Source organism: Rhineura floridana, chromosome 2 (assembly GCF_030035675.1).
Source record: "Rhineura floridana isolate rRhiFlo1 chromosome 2, rRhiFlo1.hap2, whole genome shotgun sequence".
Taxonomy (NCBI): Eukaryota; Metazoa; Chordata; class Lepidosauria; order Squamata; family Rhineuridae; genus Rhineura; species Rhineura floridana.
The window spans coordinates 195,331,109-195,356,705 of NC_084481.1; the positions used below are offsets into that span (position 1 = coordinate 195,331,109).

General features: G+C 42.9%; 1 protein-coding gene across 1 annotated transcript in view; it reads left to right on the plus strand.

Annotated features, from left to right (window-relative positions):
• NRXN3 (neurexin 3) overlaps window positions 1-25,597 on the plus strand; it is a 1,913,991-nt gene that overhangs the window by 509,155 nt on the left and 1,379,239 nt on the right. The window contains exon 7 of the mRNA XM_061611873.1: window positions 25,021-25,459. Coding sequence (XP_061467857.1) covers window positions 25,021-25,459 — 439 coding nt within the window. The remainder of the gene's footprint in view (window positions 1-25,020; window positions 25,460-25,597) is intronic.

Consider the following 25,597-nt stretch of genomic DNA (forward strand, 5'->3'; position numbering starts at 1 on the left):
AAATATTTTCTTGCCATCCATTCTGAATAGGTTGCTGAAATACTGCTGTAAAATCATATCTCTGTTCTTTTTTTCAAAATACACTGGGTCATCTCTTGAAAGTTTTTCCATTGTCACATGGCTGCAGTTAATTCCATAGATTTTCTCTATATTGGGCTCCATCACATCATTCCAGTCCAGAAGATTATCCATGCCATTGATGACTTTATCTCTAGAATCTTCATTAATTTCTTCAGAGATAACATTGAGTTCCAAACAATAGATTTTATTTCTAAAGTCCATAGACTCCAAATCTTGTTCCTGTTCTACGTTTGTTCCAATCTCCGGGATCTCCTCTCTCACAGGGACCCCTGTTCCAGTCTCCAGGGTCTCCTCTCTCACAGGGACCCCTGTTCCAGTCTCCAGGGTCTCCTCTCTCACAAGGACCCCTATGTCTTTAATCTCCTGTGTCTCCAAACAATAGATTTTGTTTCTAAAGTCCATAGACTCCAAATCTTTTTCCTGTTCCACGTTTGTTCCAATCTCCGGGGTCTCCTCTCTCACAGGGACCCCTTCCAGGGTCACCTCTCTCACAGGGACCCCTATATCTTTAATCTCCTGCTTCATTTTACTCAATTCAATTTTCAGCTCCTTACAACCCTGTCGCAGGTTTTGTTTCGTTATCTCAATCTCGTCCATTATTTTCTGAAACATAGTTATTTCCAGATTCTCAGCCACTTTCTTAATTGCCATTTTAAAAGAAAAATATAGGAAAACCACTTCTTATTTCAGCAACAATTGGGTTAATACTCCAAACTTGGTGACATCACAGTATAAACAGAGCAGACAGCCTTATCTCTCCATGCTTAAGTAAACAAAATGCAGTTCCCAGGATCGAAACAATTAATGGCGGTCGTCAGGAAACAGATTCGTCAAAATAAAATAGACCAAAAAGAGAGTAGTCTCAGACAATATAATATTCTTCAAAATAAAAATCTGGAATAGAAATCCCTCTTCTGTGTATATCTTTAGAATGCAAATCCAGGACAGCTTTTTGCAACAAAAACAGAGATAAGCTATTAATTAGTGAGTAGCAGAGAGAAGTTATGGCTCCCCAGTGAGATGTCAAAAACCGATCAATCTGGCAAATCTCTTTTAAACAGCAACAATTTAAGTCAAGTAAAAGAAAAATATAGAAAGAAGGGTGCTTGCCTGTTAGTGCGTTCTCTCTTAGAAGATAAGATGAACGTTCGCTTTATCAGATAGAGCTTGTTGTTGAAAATCCGTCCCACCTTCGTCGGCTGGACCTCGTCCCATAAATTAATGAGATCTGGTCGTCCCAACAAAAATAGGCTTTGAGGTTAATCTCTTCGTTTCTCCCTACCCGGGAGAAGTTTAATCAGTCAAAAAAAAAAAAAAAATCTGACTGATATATCTGAATAAGCTTCTTTTGAGGCAGGAGCCCGTCTCAAAAGCAGGCACAGGCTAAGTCACCCTTCCCGGAAGTCGCAGACTTTCTTTTCCAAGATGATCCATAGTGAATGGACTTCCATCATCTGTTCCCTTGAACAGAATTACAACAAAATTTAATGTGGTTTTGTGAATGGCTTCATAGAGTTATAGCAAACAGAAAGGGACACCAGCTCTGACCACAAAGGCAGGGGCTTCTGGAGCATGCAGGAAGATCTAAGATGAAGTCAGGTTTGCAATTACGCACACATATGCAGATGACAGCAAGAAAGTTAACTTGTTATTTGGCCTAGTTGACATCTCCCAAGTTTTCAGAGGCCCTTGGCTGAGATTACCCTGGTTGGGCCCACAGCCTCCTGATCATTGTCACCACTGCTCCTTATCTTGCTGCCTTTCTCTGAATCCAGACCACTCAGCTGCCCAGAGAGTGGTGGCAAATCAAGCAGAGCCTCCTCCTTCTCCTCATTTCTAGCACTACTATGTCACACAGAGAGGGGAGTGACCAGGGAGGCACAGCAGAATGAGGAGCAGCAGGGCAGAGGACTCCAGGGTTTGGCAATGAGCCCCCCGCTGAAGCATGAGCCTCAGCAGGTGCCCGACAGTGCCGACTCTTGATGTTAGCCCAGGAAAACTGAGAAGCAGCACTAAATACTTTGGTATTGCTTCAGATCCTATAACAGTATTTACAAAAGTGAAGGTATTGCAATATGCCCAAGTCCCCAATTTAATGAGCTGTCATTGTATTCTTCTAAATACTACGCTAGAAGTGGCAGTATTCTGAAACAATGCCTCTCTTTCAATCAACACATCCTCAACCTGTATAGGGCCAGCCAGAGATAAACAGCCAACACTCAACCTTAACGTTTTGGCTCCGACATCTCTGAAGGAAAAGCTAAATCCGATGCTGTGATTCTGGCATTTATTTCCCTGTGGCTTGCAACTACAGAAGTGATTGTAAAAGCTGATCATTACTGCCTGAAAGCACTCCCCATTCAGCGCTCTCAGCCTGTGTGGGGTTATCCCTTCCCGGAAATTTTCAAAAGCAGGGAGTAGTTTTTAACAACCTCAAATCAGTGGACTGGTGCTGAGTAAAAAAAGGGGGCTGATGAGGGACTGGCCCACAGAGACATACTTCAGAGAATCATAGACATTAGAGGCAGCAGCCCCTGCTAGGCCCCCTTGTCCATCTCCTCTCTCCATGGACTGCATTGTTCTCCACTCACTCTATTACCATGAAACATTGCTACAAAGAGCTATTTAGCCCTGCATTTTGCTTGTCAGTTTTTCTGTTCCCGCACTTTCTGCAGAACAGATTTCTAAGGACAAATAAGAGATCTTCATCATCCCCCCCCTTTTAAAAAATCTAGGCTTCCCTTGTGTGTTGTTCCTGCAAAATAGAACCACGAATGCAGCACTTAAATGCAGATCTGAAGTTTTCCTAAATTTAAAGGAGGCTTACGTTGAGCATTATGAACATGTTCTTGCTTTCTCTTCTTGTTTTCAGTTTTAAAGTGTAGGGAAGTAAATTTTGACACAAGCACAATCTGCAAGAAGTGGATGGTAACTAAGGGTGGCAGTTTCTGTTTCTTTCCATTTCTCTTTCCCCCAATCTTCAATTCAGTTCTTCATATTTCCACAGCAATATGCGAATCCTCATGAAAACTCTTCAGCGTTTTAGTGTGAATTTCTCCTAATAAACACCTTTTATATGCAGTTTTAACTAATGTACACATTTTTGCAAATAATTTATCCTAATAACAATGTTTTTGTATGTTATTTTCCCTAATATATTCATTTTTATGCACACCTCCTAATATATGCATTTTTGTGAATGCTAGTTGGTTGGGCACCTGCAGTGCAAATTTTCAAGGATAACTGTTTAGTATCTCATATTGTTTCAAAAAGTATGAATTTGATACATTTGGGTTCAAATGCAAACTGAATCAATTTCTTCCCCATATCTAATAGTGACCAACCTGGGTCCAAGTAAACATCCTTTTTCTCTACCTACCTGGGGCTAAAAATATATGATGTGTGTAGGGATGTATTCATTTACAAGGCCCTTAACAACTTAGCCCAGGATACGACCACCTGATTCTTCACATCCCTGCCCAATCACTTAGATTTTTAAGGGAGTATCTGTTAGTAGCCTCCCATGGCTCAGATGCATGGCTCATATCCACCAGCAGCTGTACATTCAGTATTGTGGGCCCAGTTCTGAGGAATTCCCTCCCAGCTCAAATTAGACAAGCCTGCTCCCTGTTGAACTTCAGACACCTGACATTCTTTTTCAGCAGGTATTTTAAGGAAGTTTTCTGTTTTTATGATTAATTTTAATGGATTTTATCCATTGTATGCTTTTTAAAAAAAAATGCACACCACTGTGGTAATTAACTGTGGTAATTAAATGGTATAGGAATACATATAATGTTTGGTTCAGTTTGCAACACACAATCACAGATAGCTATCCTTTGAAATTAGCATTTCTCTGAATGTTCTGATGCAGTTCCCATACCCAAAAGTGTATACTAAAATGTATATATTAGCAGAAATCATGAATAAAACTGCACATATTAGTGAAAATAATATACAATATATTTGGGGAAATTGCTTACAAAAATGTGTATTTGAGGAGAAATGGGCACTAAAAGGCTGACAAATTTTCATGAGGGCAGGTCTTTTTTGAAAGAAGAAGAAATCGCAACCTGATGTGGAAATGTGATGAACTGAACTTAAGATTGGAAAAACAAGAAACTGGGAAAAATTGAAATTGACAGATTCATTCATCTATGGGTGTGGGTGAGTATAGGACCCATCAGGACACAGCACATAGTTGGTGGGCTGTGATTGCTTTCGCGCACCATAAATTCTGCAGGCTTGTTATATCTAACTGTATAATATTTATGTAAGCCATCAAGCCATTTCGTATGGGGGTGGGGCGCAGTGGAAGGATGACAGGCAAGCGAGGTGAAGGAGTGAGGGAAGCAAGGGTGAGCAACTGAGCAAGAGAGTGTGCATCAGGGGGGCGAGCAGGCGAGTGAGCATTGTGGGTGAGCAAGCGGGCGAGTTACAGGGGTGGGTGAGCAGGCAGGTGAGCAAGTGAGCATTAGGATGGATGAGCGAGCAGGCAGCAGCAACAACATGGGACACATGTAAGTGGTTGAGGCAGGGTGGCAGCAGTGGCAGCAGCCTGAGCAGGTAGGTGCCTAGTAAGCTACCTAAACGGGGCAGTGGTGAGTGCCTGGGGGACATTTTCAAGGTTGCCTGGGGGTAGGGGAGATGTATTGGGAGTTGTGTATCACGTTGGGGAGTGCCTGGTTTGTGTGTGTGTGTAGGGAGGGTATAATATAGTACAATATAGTAATAAAATATAATTCCCTGTCTCATTCCCTGCCAATCCCTCTGGTTCTTCATGTTGTATCAGAAGGAGGATAAGTTGTTTGCTAAAGTCAGCTATTGAGTTTCTAGTAGAGATGAAATCTGAACAGGGCTGAGGCGAGAAATTGAAGTTGGTGTATGTAAGGATTGCCCTATATTTTGAGTTGGGCCCAGCTCCCCTTTGAACATGGCCAAACTGAGATGGCACTCACCTTGCTACGCCGTTCCTCCCCCCACTCACATGATGTTCAATATAGAGGGTGAGGGTGCTTAACCGTTTTCCCTCCCATCACTCTAATTAACATCCCCCTCCCCCCCAAAAAAGCTGCTTTTTGTTCTAGGAGAAAAGTTTCATCCCTGTCTCTTCCTGTTTCGTTTGTCTGTGTGGATTACGGGAAGTACCATAGGGAAAGAGGAGGGGAAAGTCCCAGGTTTTTTCCAACAGGGCAGATGGTAATAGGAGAGCACTAAAGGAGGAAACAACAGTTTTTAAATAATGTGAGCCAGTATGATATAGTGATTAGAGTGTCAGACTAGAGCCAGGGAGATACAGGTTCAAATCCCCATCTGGCCAGGAGGTTCACTGGGTGACCTTGGGTAACTAGTTACTATTTTTCAGTCTGATCTATCTCACAGGGTGGGTTTGTTTGTTTGTTTATTATTTGATTTATATCCTGCCTTTCCTCCCAGCAGGAGCCCAGGGCGACAAACCAAAGTACATTTTAAAACATCATAAAAACAGACTTTAAAATATATTAAAACAAAACATCTTAAAAAAAACATTTTTGGAAAAGCTTTAAAAACATCTTAAGAAAAAAAAAGGTTTAAAAACATATTAAAAAGCAATTCCAACACAGACGCAGGGTTGTGGTGACGATAAAATTTGATGAAGAATGTATGTTTTCCTGAGCAACCTGGAGGAAGGTCAGGATAAAAACGTCATAAACAACAGCTACTATGTAGCAGTAGTAGTAGTAGTAGTAGTAGTAGTAACAAATTATGTTAGATGTGAGGGGCAGTGATATGTTTGATATAAGAAGACCCCTGCAGGATCAGATCAAAGGCATGCTTAGTCCAGCATCCTGTTTCTGACGGTGGCCAAAAAGATGCCTTTGAGAAGCCTGGAAGCAAGACATGAGTATAATAGCACTCTCCATATTTCCCAGCAACCTTATTTAGAGTGTGTATGCACCATACATTTAAAGCATAGTATGTCTCCCAAAGAATCCTGGGAATTGTAGTTCATTAATGCAGTTGAAGCTCTGCTCACGGCCGGAGTTCAATTCCAACGGAAGGAGGAAGTCGAATCTCCAGTAAAAGGGGTCGAGGTCCACTCAGCCTTCCATCCATCCGTGGTCGGTAAAATGAGTACCCGGCATATGCTGGGGGGTAAAGAAAGGCCGTGGAAGGAACTGGCAATCCCACCCCATATATACGGTCTGCCTTGTAAATGTCGCAAGACGTCACCCTAAGAGTCGGAAACGACTCGCACTATAAGTGCGGGGACACCTTTACCTTTAAGAGTGCTGGGAATTGTAGCCCTGTAAAGGGTAAACTACAGTTCCCAAGATTCTTTGGGGGAAGACATGTCCTTAAAGGCATGGCGTATACACAGCCTTAGAATAATGCTGCTTCTGATACTGGAAGTAATATATAGGCATCAGGATTTATAGCCTTTCACAGTCTTATCCTCCAAGAATTTGCCGAATCCCCTTCATCACCACTGTGTGGTAGCAAATTTTATAGCCTCACTATGCACTGTTTAAAAGAAGGACTTCCTCTTGTTTGCCTTGAATCTCCCACCCTTCAGCTTCATTGGATGACCCCATGTGTCACTGCCACCTGACAGACACAGAAGGGGTGTTCATGGAGGCTCTCTTACCTCCTCCTGTTCAGTACAAGGGTTCTAAACATCACTAAAACAACAGAAAAATAAAATCAGAAAATTCTTAGGCTCTGAGATGAAGATTCCAAACAGATAACCTCGAGCTTATGTTGTGTTTTAATGACAATGCTTCCTTGGGATGTTATTGGAAAAGAAGCAAGGGCTATTGGAAGGAACCTAATCCTGCTTGTGTGCCTCCTTTCTGGAAACAATTAGGGTACAAAACTGGACAAATACATGATGAGGCACGCAGTTGTAAAGGCAATGGTTTGATTTAGATTACCTCTGTTTTAACCTTTTTGTAATAACCTATGGTTTATACCAGCCTTTCCCAACCAGTGTGCCTCCAGATGTTGTTGGACCACAATTCCCATCTTTCCTGACCATTGGCAATGCTAGCTGAGGCTGATGGGAGTTGTGGTCCAACAAAATCTGGAGGCACACTGGTTGGGAAAGGCTGGTTTATACAAATAAAATTATACGACTGACTGGAGTTGGTGGGGCAGTGCCCCATCTGCCTTAATAGACCAGCCTCCCTTGTATATATGCCATGTGTTGGCTTTTCATAGACCCATATAATAGAATAGTAGAGTTGGAAGGGGCCTATAAGGCCATCAAGTCCAACCCCCTGCTCAATGCAGGAATCCAAATCAAAGCATTCCCAACAGATGGCTGTCCAGCTGCCTCTTGAAGGCCTCCAGTGTCGGAGAGCCCACTACCTCTCTAGGTAATTGGTTCCATTGTTGTATGGCTCTAACAGTTAGGAAGTTCTTCCTGATGTTCAGTCGAAATCTGGCTTCCTGCAACCTGAGCCCATTTTTCCATGTCCTGCACTCTGGGACGATCGAGAAGAGATCCTGGCCCTCCTCAGTGTGACAACCTTTCATGTACTTAAAGAGTGCTATCATATCTCCCCTCAGTTTTCCCTTCTCCAGGCTAAACGTGTCCAGTTCTTTCAGTCTCTCCTCACAGGGCTTTGTTTCCAGTTCCCTGATCATCCTTGTTGCTCTCCTCTGAACCTGTTCCAGTTTGTCTGCATGGAAGTGTGGAGACCAGAACTGGACGCAGTACTCAAGATGAGGCCTAACCAGTGCTGAACAGAGGGGAACTAATACTTCACGCGATTTGGAAACTTCTGTTAATGGAGCCTAATATAGCATTTGCCTTTTTTGCAGCCACATTGCACAGTTGGCTCATATTCAGCTTGTGAACAATGACAATTCCAAGATCCTTCTCACGTATCATATTGCTGAGCCAAGTATCCCCCATCTTAGAACTGTGCATTTGTTTTCTTTTTCCTAAGTGTAGAACTTTGCATTTATCCCTGTTGAATTTCATTCTGTTTTTTGCAGCCCAATGCTCCAGCCTATCAAGGTCCCTTTGAATTTTGTTTCTGTCTTCCACGGTATTAGCTATGCCCCTCAACTTTGTATCATCTGCAAATTTGATAAGCATGCACTGTACCTCCTCATCCAAGTCATTAATAAAAATGTTGAAGAGCACTAGACCCAGGACTGAGCCCTGTGGTACCCCACTTGTTATTTCTGCCCAGTTTGAGAAGGAACCATTGATAAGCACTCTTTGAGTATGATTCTGGAGCCAACTGTGGATCCACCTGATAGTTGTTCCATCCAGCCCACATTTAGCTAGCTTGCTAATCAGAATATCGTGGGGCACTTTGTCAAAAACTTTGCTGAAGTCGAGATATATTAAGTCCACAGCATTCCCACTGTCTACAAGGGAGGTTACCCGATCAAAAAACAAAATAAGATTAGTTTGGCAGGATTTGTTCTTCATAAATCCATGTTGGCTCCTAGTAATCACTGCATTGTTTTCAAGGTGCTTACAGATTGACTGCTTTATAATCTGCTCCAGAGTTTTTCCATGGATTGATGTTAGGCTGACTGGTCTGTAGTTCCCTGGTTCTTCCTTTTTGTCCTTTTTGAAGATAGGGACAGCATTAGCTCTCCTCCAGTCATCCGGCACTTCACCAGTCCTCCATGATTTCGCAAAGATAAGACAGCGGTTCTGAGAGTTCTTCAGCCAGTTCCTTCAATACTCTAGGATGCAATTTATCGTGTCCTGGAGATTTGAACTTGTTCAAATTGTTTAGGTATTCCTTGTCTATCAATCGCAAGCTCCAATCCTGCCCCTTCTACTTCATGTTTCCCAGGAGGGTCATAGACCCTTTTTTGGGAGAGCCAAAGTAGGAATTGAAGATTTCTGCCTTTTCTTTGTCATTTGTTATCATTTTGCCATCCTCATTGAGTAGCTGTGCCACCATTTCTTTTCTCTGTTTTTTATTATGGACGTACCTGAAGAAAGCTTTTTTGTTGCTTTTAGCATCTCTCACTAACCTCAGCTCATTCTCAGCGTTAGCCTTCCTGACGCCATCCCTGCAATTCCATGATACCTGCCTGTACTCTTCCTTTGTGGCCTGGCCTTCTTTCCACTTCCTGTATGTGTCTTTTTTTATTTTCAGGTCATCTCTAAGCTTTTTGTGAAGCCACATTGGCTACTTCTGCTGTTTCCCCTCTTTTCCCCTTGCTGGAATTGCTTGCCATTGCGCTTTTAGAATTTCATTTTTTAGAAATTCCCACCCATCTTGGACTCCTTTTCTCATTAGGGTCACTTGCCATGGAACCGTACTTACAATTGTTCTGAGTTTATTTAAATCAGCCTTCCTGAACTCCAGGGTGCGCGTATGGCTACTCTCAGTTTTTGCTTCTGTTAAAATCAAGAATTCAAGTATGGTGTGTTCAGTTTCCTCCAGAGTTACCAGAACTGCCACTTCATCCATCAAATCATCTCTGTTGGTTAGAATCAAGTCCAGAATAGCTGATCCTCTGGTTGATTCCTCCACTTTCTGTAGGAGAAAGATATCTCCAACACAAGTCAGAAATTTCTTGGAGGGGCCGTCCCCCATTACTACTACACCATGCCTCCTTGAAACATTGGCAATTTGCTTTTCAAAAGTTACATTCTCATCTTCTCCTTGATTGGGTGGTCGGTAGTAGACTCCACACACCACTTTCCTTTTATTACTTGCCCCATTAATTTTAATCCAGGTACTGTCGGTGGAGCTACCAAGCTCATCTTCCTGTATTTCTGTGCAGGGATATATATTTTTAACATATAGTGCGACTCCACCTCTCTTTGTATTCCTTCCTTTTGAACAAGTTATATCCTTCAATTGCTGTATTCTAGTCATGGGAGTCATCCCACCAAGTTTCAGTTATACCTATCAAGTCGTAATTACCCTCCTGTGTTAAGAGTTCAATTTTGTCCTGCATGTTTCCCATGCTCTGTGCATTAGTATACAGACATAGAAGACCATGTGATTTATGGTTTGGCTTCCTTACTACATTTTTCTGGGGACTGTTACTGGGCCCTATTAGAGCCAATCTCTCTGTTCCCGTTACTGTGCACAAGCCTTCACCAGTTGTTACCACCAAGTTTACATCTCCCTCCCCCTTAGGATTCAGTTTAAAGCCCTCCTGATGAACTTCTCCATGCTGTGGCCAAACACTTTCTTCCCAGTCCTTGTGAGATTCAACCCATCACTTGCCAGCAATCCATGTTCCAGGAAGTATAGCCTGTGGTCCCAGAATCCAAATCTCTCATGTCGGCACCACCTTCGTAGCCATTCATTCACACGGAGTATTTTCTTTCCCTTTCTACTCCTCTTCTAAGTACTGGAAGGATGGATGAAAAAACTATCTGGGTCCCAAAGTCCTTGAGTTTCCTTCCCAGAGCTTCAAAGTCTGATGTGATTTCTTCATAGCTCCATTTTCATGTTCCTGTTTAGTAAGGAACACTTTTTACCTAATGTGCTTCTGAGGTATGGTACTACATAACTGCCTACTGTATGTCTCATGTATTTGTCTAATTTATACCCTATTAAGGGTAATTATTAAGTTACTAAGATAGATCTTAGTAACTTTGCCCTGATCTTCTTGGCTGCAGTAGCAAACAAAGCCAGCAACTCCAGACTGCCTTCAGCCAGCCCTCACCTGCCTGCCTTCTTACTTACAACCAGTCCAGGGGGTGGTGGCCCTGGCTGTCAGCTTCTTCTTAGTGTCAGTGTTTTCTTGTAGAATATATACATATATACATACATGAATACATGTCAGGAAGAGAATGGCACTAATGTTATCCACTCCAGGCACAGATTAACTAGTTCACAATTCCATAGAATAGACAGGCATGTGCTGAATAGAAAATGCATCTGAGTGGTTGGGATAATAAATACACTCATAGGCTTGCATCAGCATGCATGTAAGCACAACCATATCTATGTGGTTACTACATTACTCATATACAGTTTTCTATAAACATCAGCATGCATAGTGCTTTTTTTGAATAGCAAAGTTGTAGAATTCACAACCACAAATGTCACTAAATAGGCGCACCAATGTGAAATTCATCCCTGCAAGCATGATATATGTGCTCACAAATATATGAACTGGTAAATGAGAGAACATATATGAATATATGAAGCTGCCTACTTTGATCAGCAATCTGGGTGTCGCAGGCAGAAGTCTTTCTGAGCCTAGCTGCATCCAATATTTTTGGATTAAAACTGGGCTGAATGTTGCAATTGGAACTTTTTCAGTCCATTTGTGGGTGTGGGGTCTGAAAACAGGAGGCTTAGAAACCCCAAATCTTTGGTGGTCTAAGAAATTGTTTTAAACCTTCAGGGAATACTACATTGTAATGTGGTATCCTTCCACAGAGCATTGTGGGCTGACATAGCCCCAAAGGGAAAAAGAAGAAAAAGAGTAGGGAGAGAAACCTTTATTGTTGGTCATTATAAACATAACCCCCCCCCAAAAAGTTTAAAGAATATGCCAACCCATCTCTGAAAATTGTTGGAAGTACCTCCCAACTTTTGCAGGCTGAGAATAGGGCTGCAAAGTTTTGGGAGACACATTAGGACCAGCATTATTTTGGATAGGGGTCCCAGGATTTCATCCTGGAACCTTTTGCATGATCATCTTGTGCTGTCTAACTGAGCTGTGCCTCCCTCCCCCAGTGGTTAAATGCATTGTTAAATTGTTGTTGTTGTTATACGAGCATAACTGTCAAATCATAGTTTCCTCAAGCTCATGTGCTTCAACAATCTTTCATATTGCTTTTGAGCTGGTAGAATTGCTTATTAAGACAGAGCAATTTCAGTGGTGGTTGGGAATATTGCTGAAAAGCATGAGAACTACCTCAGATGTGCATCTCACCCATTAGACCTGCTCAAGTTGTCCCTCATCCTGCTGAAAATCTCCAAGAAAATGCACTTTGAATGTGAATTTCTATGCAGATGCTGAGCAGTCTGCTGAGCAGAAATGGTGGATTCCTCTACATTAAGTGCATCTGCAAAACAGCCTGAGGCATTCTGCCTGATGCAAAGTTCCTTTAGTACCAGTCCAAGACAAAAGAGCTCATATGTAAGAACTAAAAGGCAACATGGTGCCAATGCTAATGTAACCAGAGATCTTAGTGAAAGTTTCTTTGCAACATATACCGACAGCTTGAACAATAGTTTTGCATTGGCTTCTGAACCAAGTGAAATGTGAGTCCTGAGGAAAGGAATGGACATGTAACAATCCCAGTCTTGCAGATACTGGCATGAGTACTCTACAAATCTCGGCCAGTAGGGCTTTTTTGCTGGGTCAGGTTGGCAGAGCTACACTTATACACCCAGCTAATCAGCTACTTTCTTAAGTTAGTGTTGGCTTCCTGGCAGTGACCAGTACCTGCCAGTTGTGCCAGCTTTGGATTGTAACTTTGACGGGGAATTTTGGGGATTTGTTGGACTGGGGGTCCCTAAGGAAATTGAAGACACAGGCTTGCAGCAAAGGTAGGCCTTTATTGGTTACGTGCACAAGGTCAGTCTCCCTTGGATGGACGGACAGCTGCAACATGGCACTGTTTGCCTGGGGGTTTTATACATTCAAGGGCAAAGACATTTGCATTTCCCAATCAGGGAGTTACACATAAGCATTACATAGAGGTTACCAGCACATTTCTGCTATGAACTCATGCATTCCAGTGCTGATTCTTCTCAGGCTTTGGAGAGTACCGAGATGTCCAGTACAAGTGTTCTGCTCCCCTTATTATTATTTTATTATTATTATTATTATCATCTTTATCTTTACCTTTATCTTTATCTTTATTTATACCTGCCCTTTTTCCAAGTGGAACTCAGGGCGGCTTACAACAAACATAAATACATATGATTAAAACATTCAAAATTCTACATTAAGATAAGATTAAACCATTAGCAAGATTAAAACATTTAACAACCACTTAAAATAAATAAAACAAATTAAAATAGTGCAATTAAGCAATAGACAATGCAGCAACCTCTAAACGAACTATCCTAACCACCTTTCATTCTAAAAGCCTGTTGGAATAAAAAAGTCTTTGCCTGCCGACGGAAGGACAATAAAGAGGAGGCCATCCTTGCCTCCTTAGGAAGGGAATTCCAAAGCCTAGGGGCAGCCACCGAAAAGGCCCTCTCTCGCGTCCCCACCAATCGTGCTTGTGAGGGTGTTGGGACTGAGAGAAAGGCCTCTCCTGAAGATCTCAGGGCCCAGGCAAGCTCATATATTGTCTTCTGGGCCAGGCTGTACCATGCATTCCTTGTTACCATGGCTACATGTGCATAACAGGCAGAGCGAAGACAGCAGACCAAGGAAAGGATTTTTAGTTGGCCTACCACACTATTATTAAAATGTTGTAAATCCTATAGGTTTCTAAAAGAATATATTTTGCCGACTTTTTGTATATAAAAATTCCCCATTACCTTCCTCTTCGTTTCTGAGAGAGGAGCACACGCTAGTGCCACTTAACAGGTACTTCCAGCCCAGTAAGTAAAACACACATTAAGCCTTGTTGTTACAATCAATCTGGACAATTTGAAGGGCCCATGTTCAACCCAGGGCGTCTCCGGGTTGGGCTGGGAAAGAATCCTGCCTGAAGTCTTGCAGAGCTGCTGCCAGTCAGTTGTGATCATGATGGACCACTGGTCTGACTGCTCATAAAGCAGCTTCCTGCATTCCTATTCTTGAATTACTCTTATGTGCCTTTTAACTATTCTCCCCATCAAACAGCAGCATCTCAGGCAGCCTACCTTCTCCTTGCACTCCAAAAGGCAGTTGCATCATTCCCCGTAAGGAATCTGAGCTCACGCTCTGCACACACAGATTCCAGAGCAGACCGAATGATTAATGGGATATGTCACTTGCAGCCTAGACATGCTCTGGCAGAGCTGTTGGACTCTTCACTCGTGCTGATTAGGTATTATGCACTGAGAGGCCTGGAAAAGCAAGCTGGGAAACAGCCTCCCCCGCCACCCATTAGGGGTTTCTCCACAAGCTAAGCCGTGCCGAGTTAGCCAGTCTGGCCAGATGGGAGCCACAGTAAGCCTTGCACCCTTGTTTCATTCGCTGTGTTAGAAGGTGGCTTATGATCTCTCCATTGTGGATCCAAGTTGTGCCGTGCGCGGCTTAGTGCCTCGTGGATGCGTGGATGTTCTCGGCCCTTTTTTGACAAATGAATGCCGTGACAAGTCTGAAGTTGTGCTTCTGGCATTTCTGAAGCTGTGCAAAAGCAAAAGAGAGACTGAAGGCATGGAGCTGTAGTAGCCCCTCCCATTATCTAACGGTGACACCCAGTGCGCGTGGCACTGCTCTTAGGAACATAGGAAGCTGCCTGATACTGAGTTAGATCATTGGTCCATCTATGTCAGTATTAACTACACTGACTGGCAGTGGCTCTCCAGGATGTTCCCGGCCCTACCTGGAGATGCCAGGGATTGAACTTCGAACTTTCTGCACGCAAAGCATGTTCCAGACAGTCTGTGAAGTGCCTAACACTAAACTGGTCTAAATGTTAAACTCACCATTGGGGAGCGCACCCTTGGGTTCAGTTTCCTACCACTTAGACACATCATTCAGTAGAAGTTACCATGTTAATTAGAACAAAGCTACATCATCTCTCAGCTTTGTTCCCATGAACATTCTGGCTCAGGGAATGCAGCCAAGAAGCTGCAGAGAGCCTTACTGCTGCTACTGGTGGCCTGAGGCTTTAAAAAAAAATTGTGAAGGAAAACCCCATCTAAACTGAGGTTAGCCAATCTCCCCCCTAAAAAAAAAATAATTATGAGAAATTCACCTCTCTAAAAAGTAGCTGAATATTCCCCTTCACTTTCACAAAGGATGACTGGTCTTGCAAAAGACAAGGAATATTTTGGGAAGAAGTAAAATGAATCCTATGAATACATCCAAAAGTTTTATAGGATTGCCATAAGGCATATAACAACAAAATGAGTACTGCCCATTGCTTAGTGAGTTTTCCTGACTCTTCCCGCAATCCACATGGACAAGGATCAACAGTGAGATAGCTCACTACATGATGGTTCACATAGTGAGCTTTATGGACCAATATATGGCTGGACACAAGTAAGAATTCACCCCCTCCGGCACTACAACTTCCTCCCATCTTCCTCCCTCCTCTTTTAGTTTAGCTGTTGAGGGGGCAATTCAAACCCTTGGCTAGCCATGATGGAGCTTGATGGATTGGCATAACCACCACCATAGCCACAGCCCTTCCACTCATGCATGCCTGGGTGGAAGGTAGAGGGAGCAGAAAAAAAATGCCTCTTTGCTGTGCCAGCTTCCGGGCTGATGCAGTGAAGAAGCGCAGATCAGATCTATTGCTGTTACATGACAGCAGCAGGGCCAGCTCAGGATCAAGCCCTGCCCCTGAAACACCCTCTTTAAAAACTTAAGGAGAGCCTGCTGGGTCAGGCTAATGGCTCATCTAGTCCAGGATCTTGTTCTCACAGTGGCCAACCAGATGCCAATGGGTAGCCTGCGAGAAGGGCAATGAGTGCAACAGCATTCTCCCCACTTGCGATTCCCAGCAAGTTGCCTCTGACAGTGGAAGGAGAACATAGCCATCATGGGTAGTAGCCATTCATGAATGTGTCTAATCCCCTTTCAAAGTCATCCAAGTTGGTGATCATCATCACCACCTCTTGTGGGAGCACATTCTATAGGTTAAGTATGTGCTGTGTGAAGAAGCACTTGCTTTTGTTTGACCTGAATCGTCCAGCATTCAGCTTCATTAGGTACCCACAAGTTCTCATATTACGAGAGGGAGACATTTTTTTCTCTCTTCACTTTCTCCACACCTCTTACTCATCTTTTCTCTAAACTACAAAGCCCAAATGCTGCAACCTTTCCTCATAAGGGAGTTGCTCCAGCACCTTGATTGTTTTGATAGCCCTTTTCTGAACCTTTCTAGCTCCACAATATCTTTTTTGAGGTGAGGCAACCAAAACTGTGTGCAGTAATACAAGTGTGATCTCAGCATAGATTTGTATAACAGCATTATTTTCAATCTCTTTCCAAATGATCCCTGGCATGGGGATTCACTGCTGCCGCACACTGGGTTGATAACTTCATCAGACTATGACCCCAAGGTCTCATTCCTGGTCAGTCACCACCAGTTCAGACCCCATGAGCATATATGTGAAATTAAGATTGTTTTGCCCCAGTGTTTTGGAGATTTCCACTGGCTACCACTGGTAGGGTTACCAGTAGATTTCCCTCACCCTCCATTATAGCAGGAGATTAGGACACATCTGGCTGGCAGAGCTGGGCAGAGGGCCACTTCTGCCCCATCTAAACTCCTCCATCACAGCAGATCGGGGGGGGGGGATTGCTTTGTAAAGTGTACATTAGATTTTTTAAAAAGAAACACACACCTTAAAATCAATGAAACATAAAATATTGGTGTTACACTGACCACCTTCTAGACTTCTGCTAAAGAGGCTTATTTAAGTGCTAAGTTACGTATTGTAAATCACTTCCTTGATTGCAAGAAGCAATGAACAAATTAATTAAATGTAATCATCTTTAGCTTATAGTTCAGCAGTTTCATGTCAGGCTGATTAAGATACTTTGTGTGACTATCATGTAATCATGGTGACTTGTAACATTCTAAGGCTGCATTCTAAACCCCCTTTGTGCTGAGCCGGGGGAGGGGGTTTGGATTTGGTAGAAGTGTCCCTTTCCATGGGCCTCAATCTGCAGTCAGGCCAGCATCACTCTGCTTGCATGGAGCTCCTTATTCCACCCGCCAAAGGCATCCCCATCCCACAATCGCCTTTGAAATGCCCACAAAGGGGGTATTCTGGGGTGGGCAGGGACTGAGTAGCCCCACAATCTGCTGGATTCTGAGCCATCCCCATTGCCATTGCATGACAGCATTGGACTCAATACAACAATTTGCCTTCCTCCCACCTTCCATTCCAGCCAGCATGCACAACTGGGATGTGGGTGCGGCAATAGCTCCACCATTCTGTCACACTTTGCCACCGGCTAGCCAAGGTTTAGATTGTCCTATAATTTTTCAGTCCGATCAAAATCAAGTTTTAAATCTCCATCCTTAATTTCACGCGGGTCTTCCACTGTTCTTAACAAGAAACAAAATAGCTCAGCAGAGGGTCTCTCTCCATTGTTTTGTACTGTAAAGACAGATGCAAAAGAAGGATTCTTCAGCTTTCTGCAGTGAATCTTGGTTAAGAACTGTCTGTGTTTAAATAAAACATCTCCTGTGGGATTAGCTTGGCCCCTCATTGCTTGATTCAGTTAAGTGAAATCCAATGAAAGAGGAATCCAGCTGTGAATTCATTGTCCAGCACCAGGTATGCTCAATACAGCTAATTCTTCATGTTCATGTAAAGCCTGGTATTAATGATCTAGGAGGCAGTAGTAGCGAGCTGAAAGCACTGTGTTTACTTCCCTCTTTGTGCCTCTGTCTAATTTTATATCCTATGAGGGTGCTGAACTGAGTTACCAGAAATTTCACATACCCACAGAGGGAAGAAATTACTTACTTTCTTGCCCCTCTTCTGCAATCAGCAGCAAAATAAAATAAAATAAAAATACCCAGAAATTGTTGGAATAAGCAACAAAGAGAAATGCTGACTATTTAAGAAAATTGAAGGATTTGCCCTAGTCTTAAGAGGCAACAAAATCATTCACCTTTCAGGTATGCATCCATCTGAATCTTCATTTTGTGGGAGGTCATCATTCTTTAATCTGAGCATCATTGGCCATGACAGATTGCAAGACACATAACAGGCCCATTTCAGTAGCTTCCACCTCTTCCCTACTTTATGTACCACATTTCTACAAAATACAAGGCTGCTTACCAGGTCTTTCTTATGGTGATCTGCTACAAAGATTACAACAGTGTTCTCCTATAGCAGTCTTCTTCAACCTTGGGTCCCCAGATGTTGTTGGAGAACAGCTCCCATCATCCCTGGCCACTGGTGAAGGTGGTTGGTGGTGTTGGGGGTTGTAGTCCAACAACAACTGGGGATCCAGGGTTGAAGAACTCTGTCGCGTGAGGTTACTTCAAAAGTCAAGAGCTTCTAGCAGCTGCACTAGGGCCTTACCTTGGTCAAGGAAGGAGCAATGTGAGCTGGAACTCTCTTTCCAAAGGACCAATCAGTGTCCTTTTTAGGTCAGCACATGTTGTGAGATCAAGCAGTTGTGGTGTGTTTCTCATACTTACCTCTCCTACTTATCTTTGTTACATGTGTACATTTGAATCTCCACATGTGTGTTTACTCAGTAGAAATAAGTCTCCCTATTTTCAGTGGAGTTTATTTACAGGTATTCACACACACTTGCTTAAAGATTTAAGGTGAAAAATATACGAATCATCAGAGCATAGTGAAAATAAAGTCCATGCATTCAGTGCATAATTAATATAACAGGCCAGTTACGGTACTGGACATTTCCCACAGAACTCAAGACAAAAAGCCCAAGAGGTCTTAGGTTTCCAATTGTCCTCAAACATGAATATTATAATGGTTCAACTTGAACGTGTTGGCATTTGGAATTACATGATGCCATTCTAAAACTTGATGAGGTGGCATGCCTTATTCAAGAGCTTCTTGTAAATGTATCACAAACTATAGTACAAGGGCTGATTAATATATGAATTCTAAGTTGTAATAAAATGGTACAGTGAGTGTTCAGAATCATTGCTGCTGCTGCCTGTGCTTTGTACTAGTTACAGCATCTCAGTGGCTGCCGTTTTCTTTTTGTAGAATGCCCCTTGGAGCAATATTACATCATCCAAAATCTCAGCCTTTTCCTTACTGAAGATGGGGTATAGAGATGTGGGGAGGGGAACATTTTGGCTCAGCACCACACAGGTGAATGTTGATAGGTATCTACATGTGATTGTCCAAGTCAGTGGTGTATGTCCACCAGTTTTGGAAGTAAGATATTTAGCTTTGGACATTCAGAAAATGTATCGTTAATTTTCACATTGAAAGCTCCAGGAGCACTATATAAACAGATGATTAATGAGGATGAGCCCTTTAGGACTGATTTATAAGTGACCATAGTTAATCAAATATATCTGGAGCATGCTGAGGTCCAAATACCTTTCTCCAGATCCCCATAGTTACTGTCTCCTTAAATGATCTGGGAACCAAGTTCCTGAAGGAGCTCCTTTTCCAGGATTGCCCTACCCAATCACTAAGGCCCATAGCTCAGTGGTAGAGCATCTGTTTTGCATGCAGAAGGCCTTGGCTTCAGTCCCTGGCATCTCCAAGTATGGCTGGGAATGTTCCCTGTCTGAAATCCTGGAGAGCTGCTGCCAGTCAATGTAGACAATACTGAGCTAGATGGACCAACAGTCTGACTCAGTAGTAGGCAAGTTTCCTTTGTTTCTTTCTAAGATCAGCTGGGAACATCCTTCTTGCTCTCCTGCCAGTAGCTTTTGCTTGCTGGATACTGACACATGACAGGACATTATTGGTAGAAGTCCCTAGATTATGGAAGTGCCCTTCCAATTTCCATTCAGTTGTCCCCTTCATAGGCAATTTTTAGATGCACTGTTGAAACATTTTTATTCTGCCGATCCTTTGGGGAGGGGGTTAAGAGTTTTTCCCAACAATGTTCCTTCTGTTTTGTTTTGTTTTATTGTGGTTGTTTTGTATATTTTTGCATTTTGTATTCTTATAATTATATATTTGTTAACTGCCCTGGGCAGGGTATTCATCTACTGAAATAAATAAATAATAATGGAACCGCATTAACTGGCTGCTGCTTCAGTGACAGCAGCTCCACATATCTTCCTGTTCCTCCCTGTCTTAACAGGCAGGGAAAGAGGCATATTAATTCCTCTCTAGCACCAGGAATGCAGCTACATATCCCAGCATATGTGAGACCTGCTGCTGTATCAGCATTCCAGGTGCCCACTACAGAAGGAGCAGCCTCCCTCCTTGCTTCTTCTTCCGCCCACCCGCTGCAGCTAGGAAGGGGAGATCACTGTTACCCAAGTATTACCCAAGTTCCTTGGTACCTGAAACATGGCTATTTCAGCATTCCATGCATCTGGAAGAGAAAGACAACTATTCCTGCTGCTGCTGTCACCACCGCCAGGGGCCTCAGAGTTCTTCTATGGCTCAGATTACAATCTAAGACAGAAAGAAACTATGAGGTCATAATGCTTACCTCTGATTTGAGGTGAGCGTTACAAGTTGCTGAGATTTGTATTCTGAACCATGAAATTACAGACACTGGTCATACTTCACTGATAATGGGGCATTTTATTACATTCTCTTATTACATTATTTATTACATTATATTTTGATTCATATTCTGGCATTTGAGTATTGCAGTAGCCTTTCAGGTAATATTTGCATATCAATGTGATGCATGTGATTTATTTATTTTTATTTACAGCAAATCTTTTGCTGCAACCCTGTAACTGATAAACAGAATTATATGCTCTTCTGACCAAAGTGAAACTATTCCTGCCAGGACATTATCTTTAGATAATGAAGTGGACTTCCATTTCCCTTCTATTCCAGTATTAAATTAGGGAGATTCCACACACTCTGTAATTTGATCACAGAAACCAATCTCCAAAACATCACTAAAAACCTAATTTGTTTGAATAGAAGCATCAGGGGAACATGCAAAAAGATGGGTGGGGGAAGTGTTCAGTCATTTAGACATTTGGATAAATGAGAATGATATTTGCAAAGGGTTACACTGACTTGCACACACATACTCCATGTATATTGTGAATCTGGATAACTAGGACATTTACATAAGTGAGGTACAGATAATTGATCTTCTGCTCTAATTGCCCATCAGTTTGGGTTAGCATCAAGGCATCATGCAATGCACAAGCAACCATGGTCATTATGTGGAGACAGGTGCCACTAAACAATGGATGGTCAGCCATTATAAAAATTGTGTCTTCAAACAAACCGACATCATGATGGTAAAATCCAGACTTAGGGTGCTCGATTCTAAATAAATGTGAAATTCTGGGGATTTGTTCAGGAAAACTTGGAAGGCTATAAAAGCCATAGGTCACAACAATATAGATACAACAAAGAATCATTTTGATACCCACATATACACAAAAATAAAAACCACAAATTACCCCTCCACAATAAGCTATAAAGGGGTTGAAAATACAATAAAAAAGAAGCCCAACCCACCCATCCACTTAGGTTTTTTGGAACTTGGCTCATATTTTCTTGGCTTCTGTTTGGATGGTAATGAATACATCTTTTTTTTCCTGCAAGCATGTGGTCCAGGATAGGTCTGTTTGACAAACTGGAGGATAGGAGGTTTGTGCCTAGGCTGCTTATGGGCTTCTGCTGGGAGAAAGGGTGGGGTATAAATAAAATAATAAATAAATAAAATAAATAAAATAGAAGGGGCAACTTAACAGGTAATGGGAGACATCCCCAAACTTGCCAGAATCATAAGTACGGAGGATTGGATAAATTCATAGAACATAAGGCCATCAGTGGCTACTAGTCATGATGGGTATGTTCTCCCTCCATTGTGGGAGGCAGTATGCCTTTGAATGCAGTTCCTGGGGCTGTCAAGTGAGGGGGTGAGCACTGTTGCACTCATATCCTTCTTACGGGCTTCCCATGGGGATCTGGTTGGCCACTGTGAGAACAGGATGCTGGACTAGATGGGCCAATGGCTTGACCCAGCAGGGCTCTTCTTCTGTTCTTAAAAGGTTTATGTATCCCCTATACTTAAACAGGGCACTATGTGATCTGTGGGCATGGTCAACATCGAGGATTTACATCTCTGGACACCTGCTGAAGCCCACACCTTGACAGCAACCGCCTACATACCCCAGAAGTCCCTTTTCCTCCTTGCTGTTGCTGCCTGTTTTATCTGCCCTCTCTAAGAGCACATGTTATATAAAGGGAAGGAGAAAGAGCAACAGCCTTCACTTCCATCACCTTCCACTTTGGGACAGCAGTGACATTGGTGAAGAGAGAGGCCCAGTCAGAGTGGGGACCTCACTGAGGGGATCAAAAGATTCCTGCCCCCATGAACAAGAGCAGCAATTGGAAAATAACATGAACATTTTTTAAAGCCTCCTTCAAACTTAGCCGATCATGAAAAGAGATTCCTACTACTGGTAGTGAGCTGGGATGCACTTTGTGAGACAATGGCAGCATCTAGTGGCCAGCTGTCTAATTACATATGGGCGTTGCCCAAGGGAATATCTCGCCCAGTGTGCCCCAGGCAGTATTTCCTTCTTAATTCTACCACATTGGCTACCTGCCAAGTATAGCACACTCTCACTTCTGTCTCTGCATCTTTAGTTGATTGCAGAGAGGCTCTTTTGATGGATGGAGAAAAGCCTTCTGATTAGAAAGTTTTTTTTTATTGAGTCAAGATCAAAACTGTAGAAAACTGATGATATTCTTTATGTGCTGCAGACTAGGAAGGAGTTTGGAAGGATGCTTGATGGTATATTGTCCTCTTGTCTATATTGCTTAGCAATTGTTAATACCCTTGATGTAAGAAGTGGAGGGGGAAGCATTATGGTGCTTTCTTGGGGCTTGGGGTGGTTGTCTTTGTTTCTTTCTATTTGGTCTTTAGTCCAAAAAGATAGCACAACATAGAGTTCTGCACCTGTTGCCTGAATTCATGCATGTTTACTTGCAAGTAAATCTATGATTCACACCCAAGGAAATGTCCATAGGGTTGTAGCCCTGTCCAAGGAAGCTAATATCCAAAATCTCATTAGTAAGTCCCACTGTGTTCATGGGGGCTCACTTCTATACAAGTGTGGGCAGGATTGCAATGATAATCTGCAAATCAATGAAGCTGCAATTCTGCCTTCTCATACTTGGGAGTGACTCCTATTGAACAAGGTGGGACAAACTGAGTGTGGTAAAGCACTTCAAGGAACAGGCTGTGAAAGTAAGCCACATGGAACTTAGTGAGACTCAATTCCATATAAAGATGATAGGATTGAGCTGCATGGCTACTATGCTTTGTACAGTTCTTTGGAAGGAAGTCCCATTAAATTCAGTAGGACTTCCTATGCATCTACCCAGAAGTGTACATTTTACACAAGCAAGCATTTTACTCAGAAGAATAAAATCACTCAAGCATCCGTACAAGTGGGACCTGCAGCAACATGTTGCACTGGGAAGTGCTCCTGTTCCAATCCACCAGGCATGCCCTCTTCCAGGAAAAAAGAATGGGAGCAGAAATTATTGCGATTTGCATATTCACCCACAGTCAGGAATGGAAATGTGCATGGCTGTTGACATTTACTTCCATTGAAATGCATTGATTACATAATTACTTACCTTAGTTCGCCATACCAGATAGCAAGACGAATAAAGTAGGTTTTAGCAGAAGCCGAACTGTAGTGGAACAGAAACAGCACTGATTGTAACGACCACAGGACGGGATGGAAATTGCTACCTCCTTCCATCCTACCTTCCAACATACCCCAGTCCATTCCTTGCCCACCCCTTTTTCCTGCTTTTGTCCTCCACAGACACTCAACATGGCCACTGAACATACTCTGCCCTCATTGGGCTGTTTTGTTGTTGTTGTTACATTTCCCTTAAATATTTGTTGTACTTCTGTGAACTTTGGGGTTTCCCCGAGCTTGCTGATACCTATTGACTTATTTCATTATATTCTTTGTATTCATTTCAGAGTAGGTTGCAATAAAAAGTGGACCTGAAGCAAGCAAGCTAATACCACATCAAAAACATTTAAAAATGAACTCTTGTATCCAATGTAGCTCTAAGTAACTAGTTCTGTTAGTGCAAGATATACACTTGCGCAACTGAACTCTCTCCCCTCTCCTCCCCCTGTGTGCTTCCTAAATCTGTTCTGGAGTTTCTCCCCAACCCTTCAGGACAGATTTGGGAAGGGTGCAGGGTGCACATGGGGGAGGAGGGGGGAAGTTCTCTTGTGGTAGCGGCAATCCTTGTATTAACAGCATTAGTACATTGGATATCATCCACAATAAAGTGGAGGTGATACGCTGACACCATAACTACCTTTCTCAATACTTTCTCAGTATATTGTCTCTCAGTGGCCCTGTTCTGGCTACCGTCTCATAAGCACCCACCAAGTGAGTTCTCTATTAGAAGGAGTGACTGAATTGGGACCACTAGTGCAGACAAAGGGCCAGTTTGCATGTGCAATTAAAGCAAGGTTGGGGAACTTCAGACCTGGGGGCCAAAGATCACCCTTGAATCCTCTCTATATGGCCTTCAGGAGTCTCTCCACATTACACCCCCTCTGCAGCCACACCCATTCTGCCCAGGCCACACCGCTTGCTGGCCAGGCTTCAGACCCCTCTTAATGTTTTTGCATGGCTGGAATGTGGCCTTGAACTTTGATAAAGCATTTTGCTTCCCTGGACGGAGAATGGAGAGAGGTCTGTGAGTATGTGGAGAAACTAGCCGACTGTACAGAGGTAAAATGTACATAAGTTGCTCCACCCACCTTTGCCTTTGGCTCTGGCTATCGCTGGCACGTGGCCCTAAGAACATTGTCCCAAGGGGAACGTGGCCCTTGGGCTGGAAAAGGTTTCCCACCCCTGGGTGAAAGTTTAAATATATATTTTTAAAGGATGTAAAGTTCATTACCTGGTTAGACGGCACGAGAATAGGCAACAGCAAAGAGGAGGTGGGTCCAGATTTGGGATTTGGGGACCACTGAGGGCATCTTCTCCAAGAACACCCAAAAAGCTAGAGTTGGCATGGAGTGCTTTCACTTCTCTGAATGTTCCCTCCTGTTCCCATGTGATCTTTGGTTGGTATAGCAGCCCAATTATTATTATTCCTAAACATAGTCCTAGCTTAGAGTCCCATACAGACTCTCCCCAATCCTAAGAGCTTATTTGGGTGCTTCTTTCCAAAGTGTGCATTACCTTTGCAATTGATGTATGGTGTTTTCCCTTCTTCCTGACAGGTTGTTTATAAGAATAACGACATCCGTCTTGAGCTGTCTCGCTTGGCGAGGATCAGTGACACAAAAATGAAAATTTATGGGGAGGTGAAGTTCACGTGTGAGAATGTGGCCACGTTGGACCCCATCAATTTTGAGACCCCCGAGGCCTACATTAGCCTGCCTAAATGGAACACCAAGCGAATGGGGTCAATCTCCTTTGACTTCCGCACCACAGAGCCCAACGGCCTTATACTCTTCACCCATGGCAAGCCCCAGGAAAGGAAGGATTCCAGGAGCCAGAAAAACACAAAAGTGGATTTCTTTGCTGTGGAACTCTTAGATGGGAACCTCTACCTTCTTCTTGACATGGGTTCTGGAACAGTCAAAGTGAAGGCCACTCAGAGGAAAGCTAATGATGGAGAATGGTATCATGTTGATATTCAGAGAGATGGCAGATCAGGTGTGTGTGGGGAAAATCCTCAGAATGTTTTTTTTTTCTCTACAGCAGCACAGACCCTTTACAATTGTTGAAGAACAGGAACAAATTCACTAATAGGCAAAAAACCCTTGTGGTTAAAAACGTACATATAGCCAATAG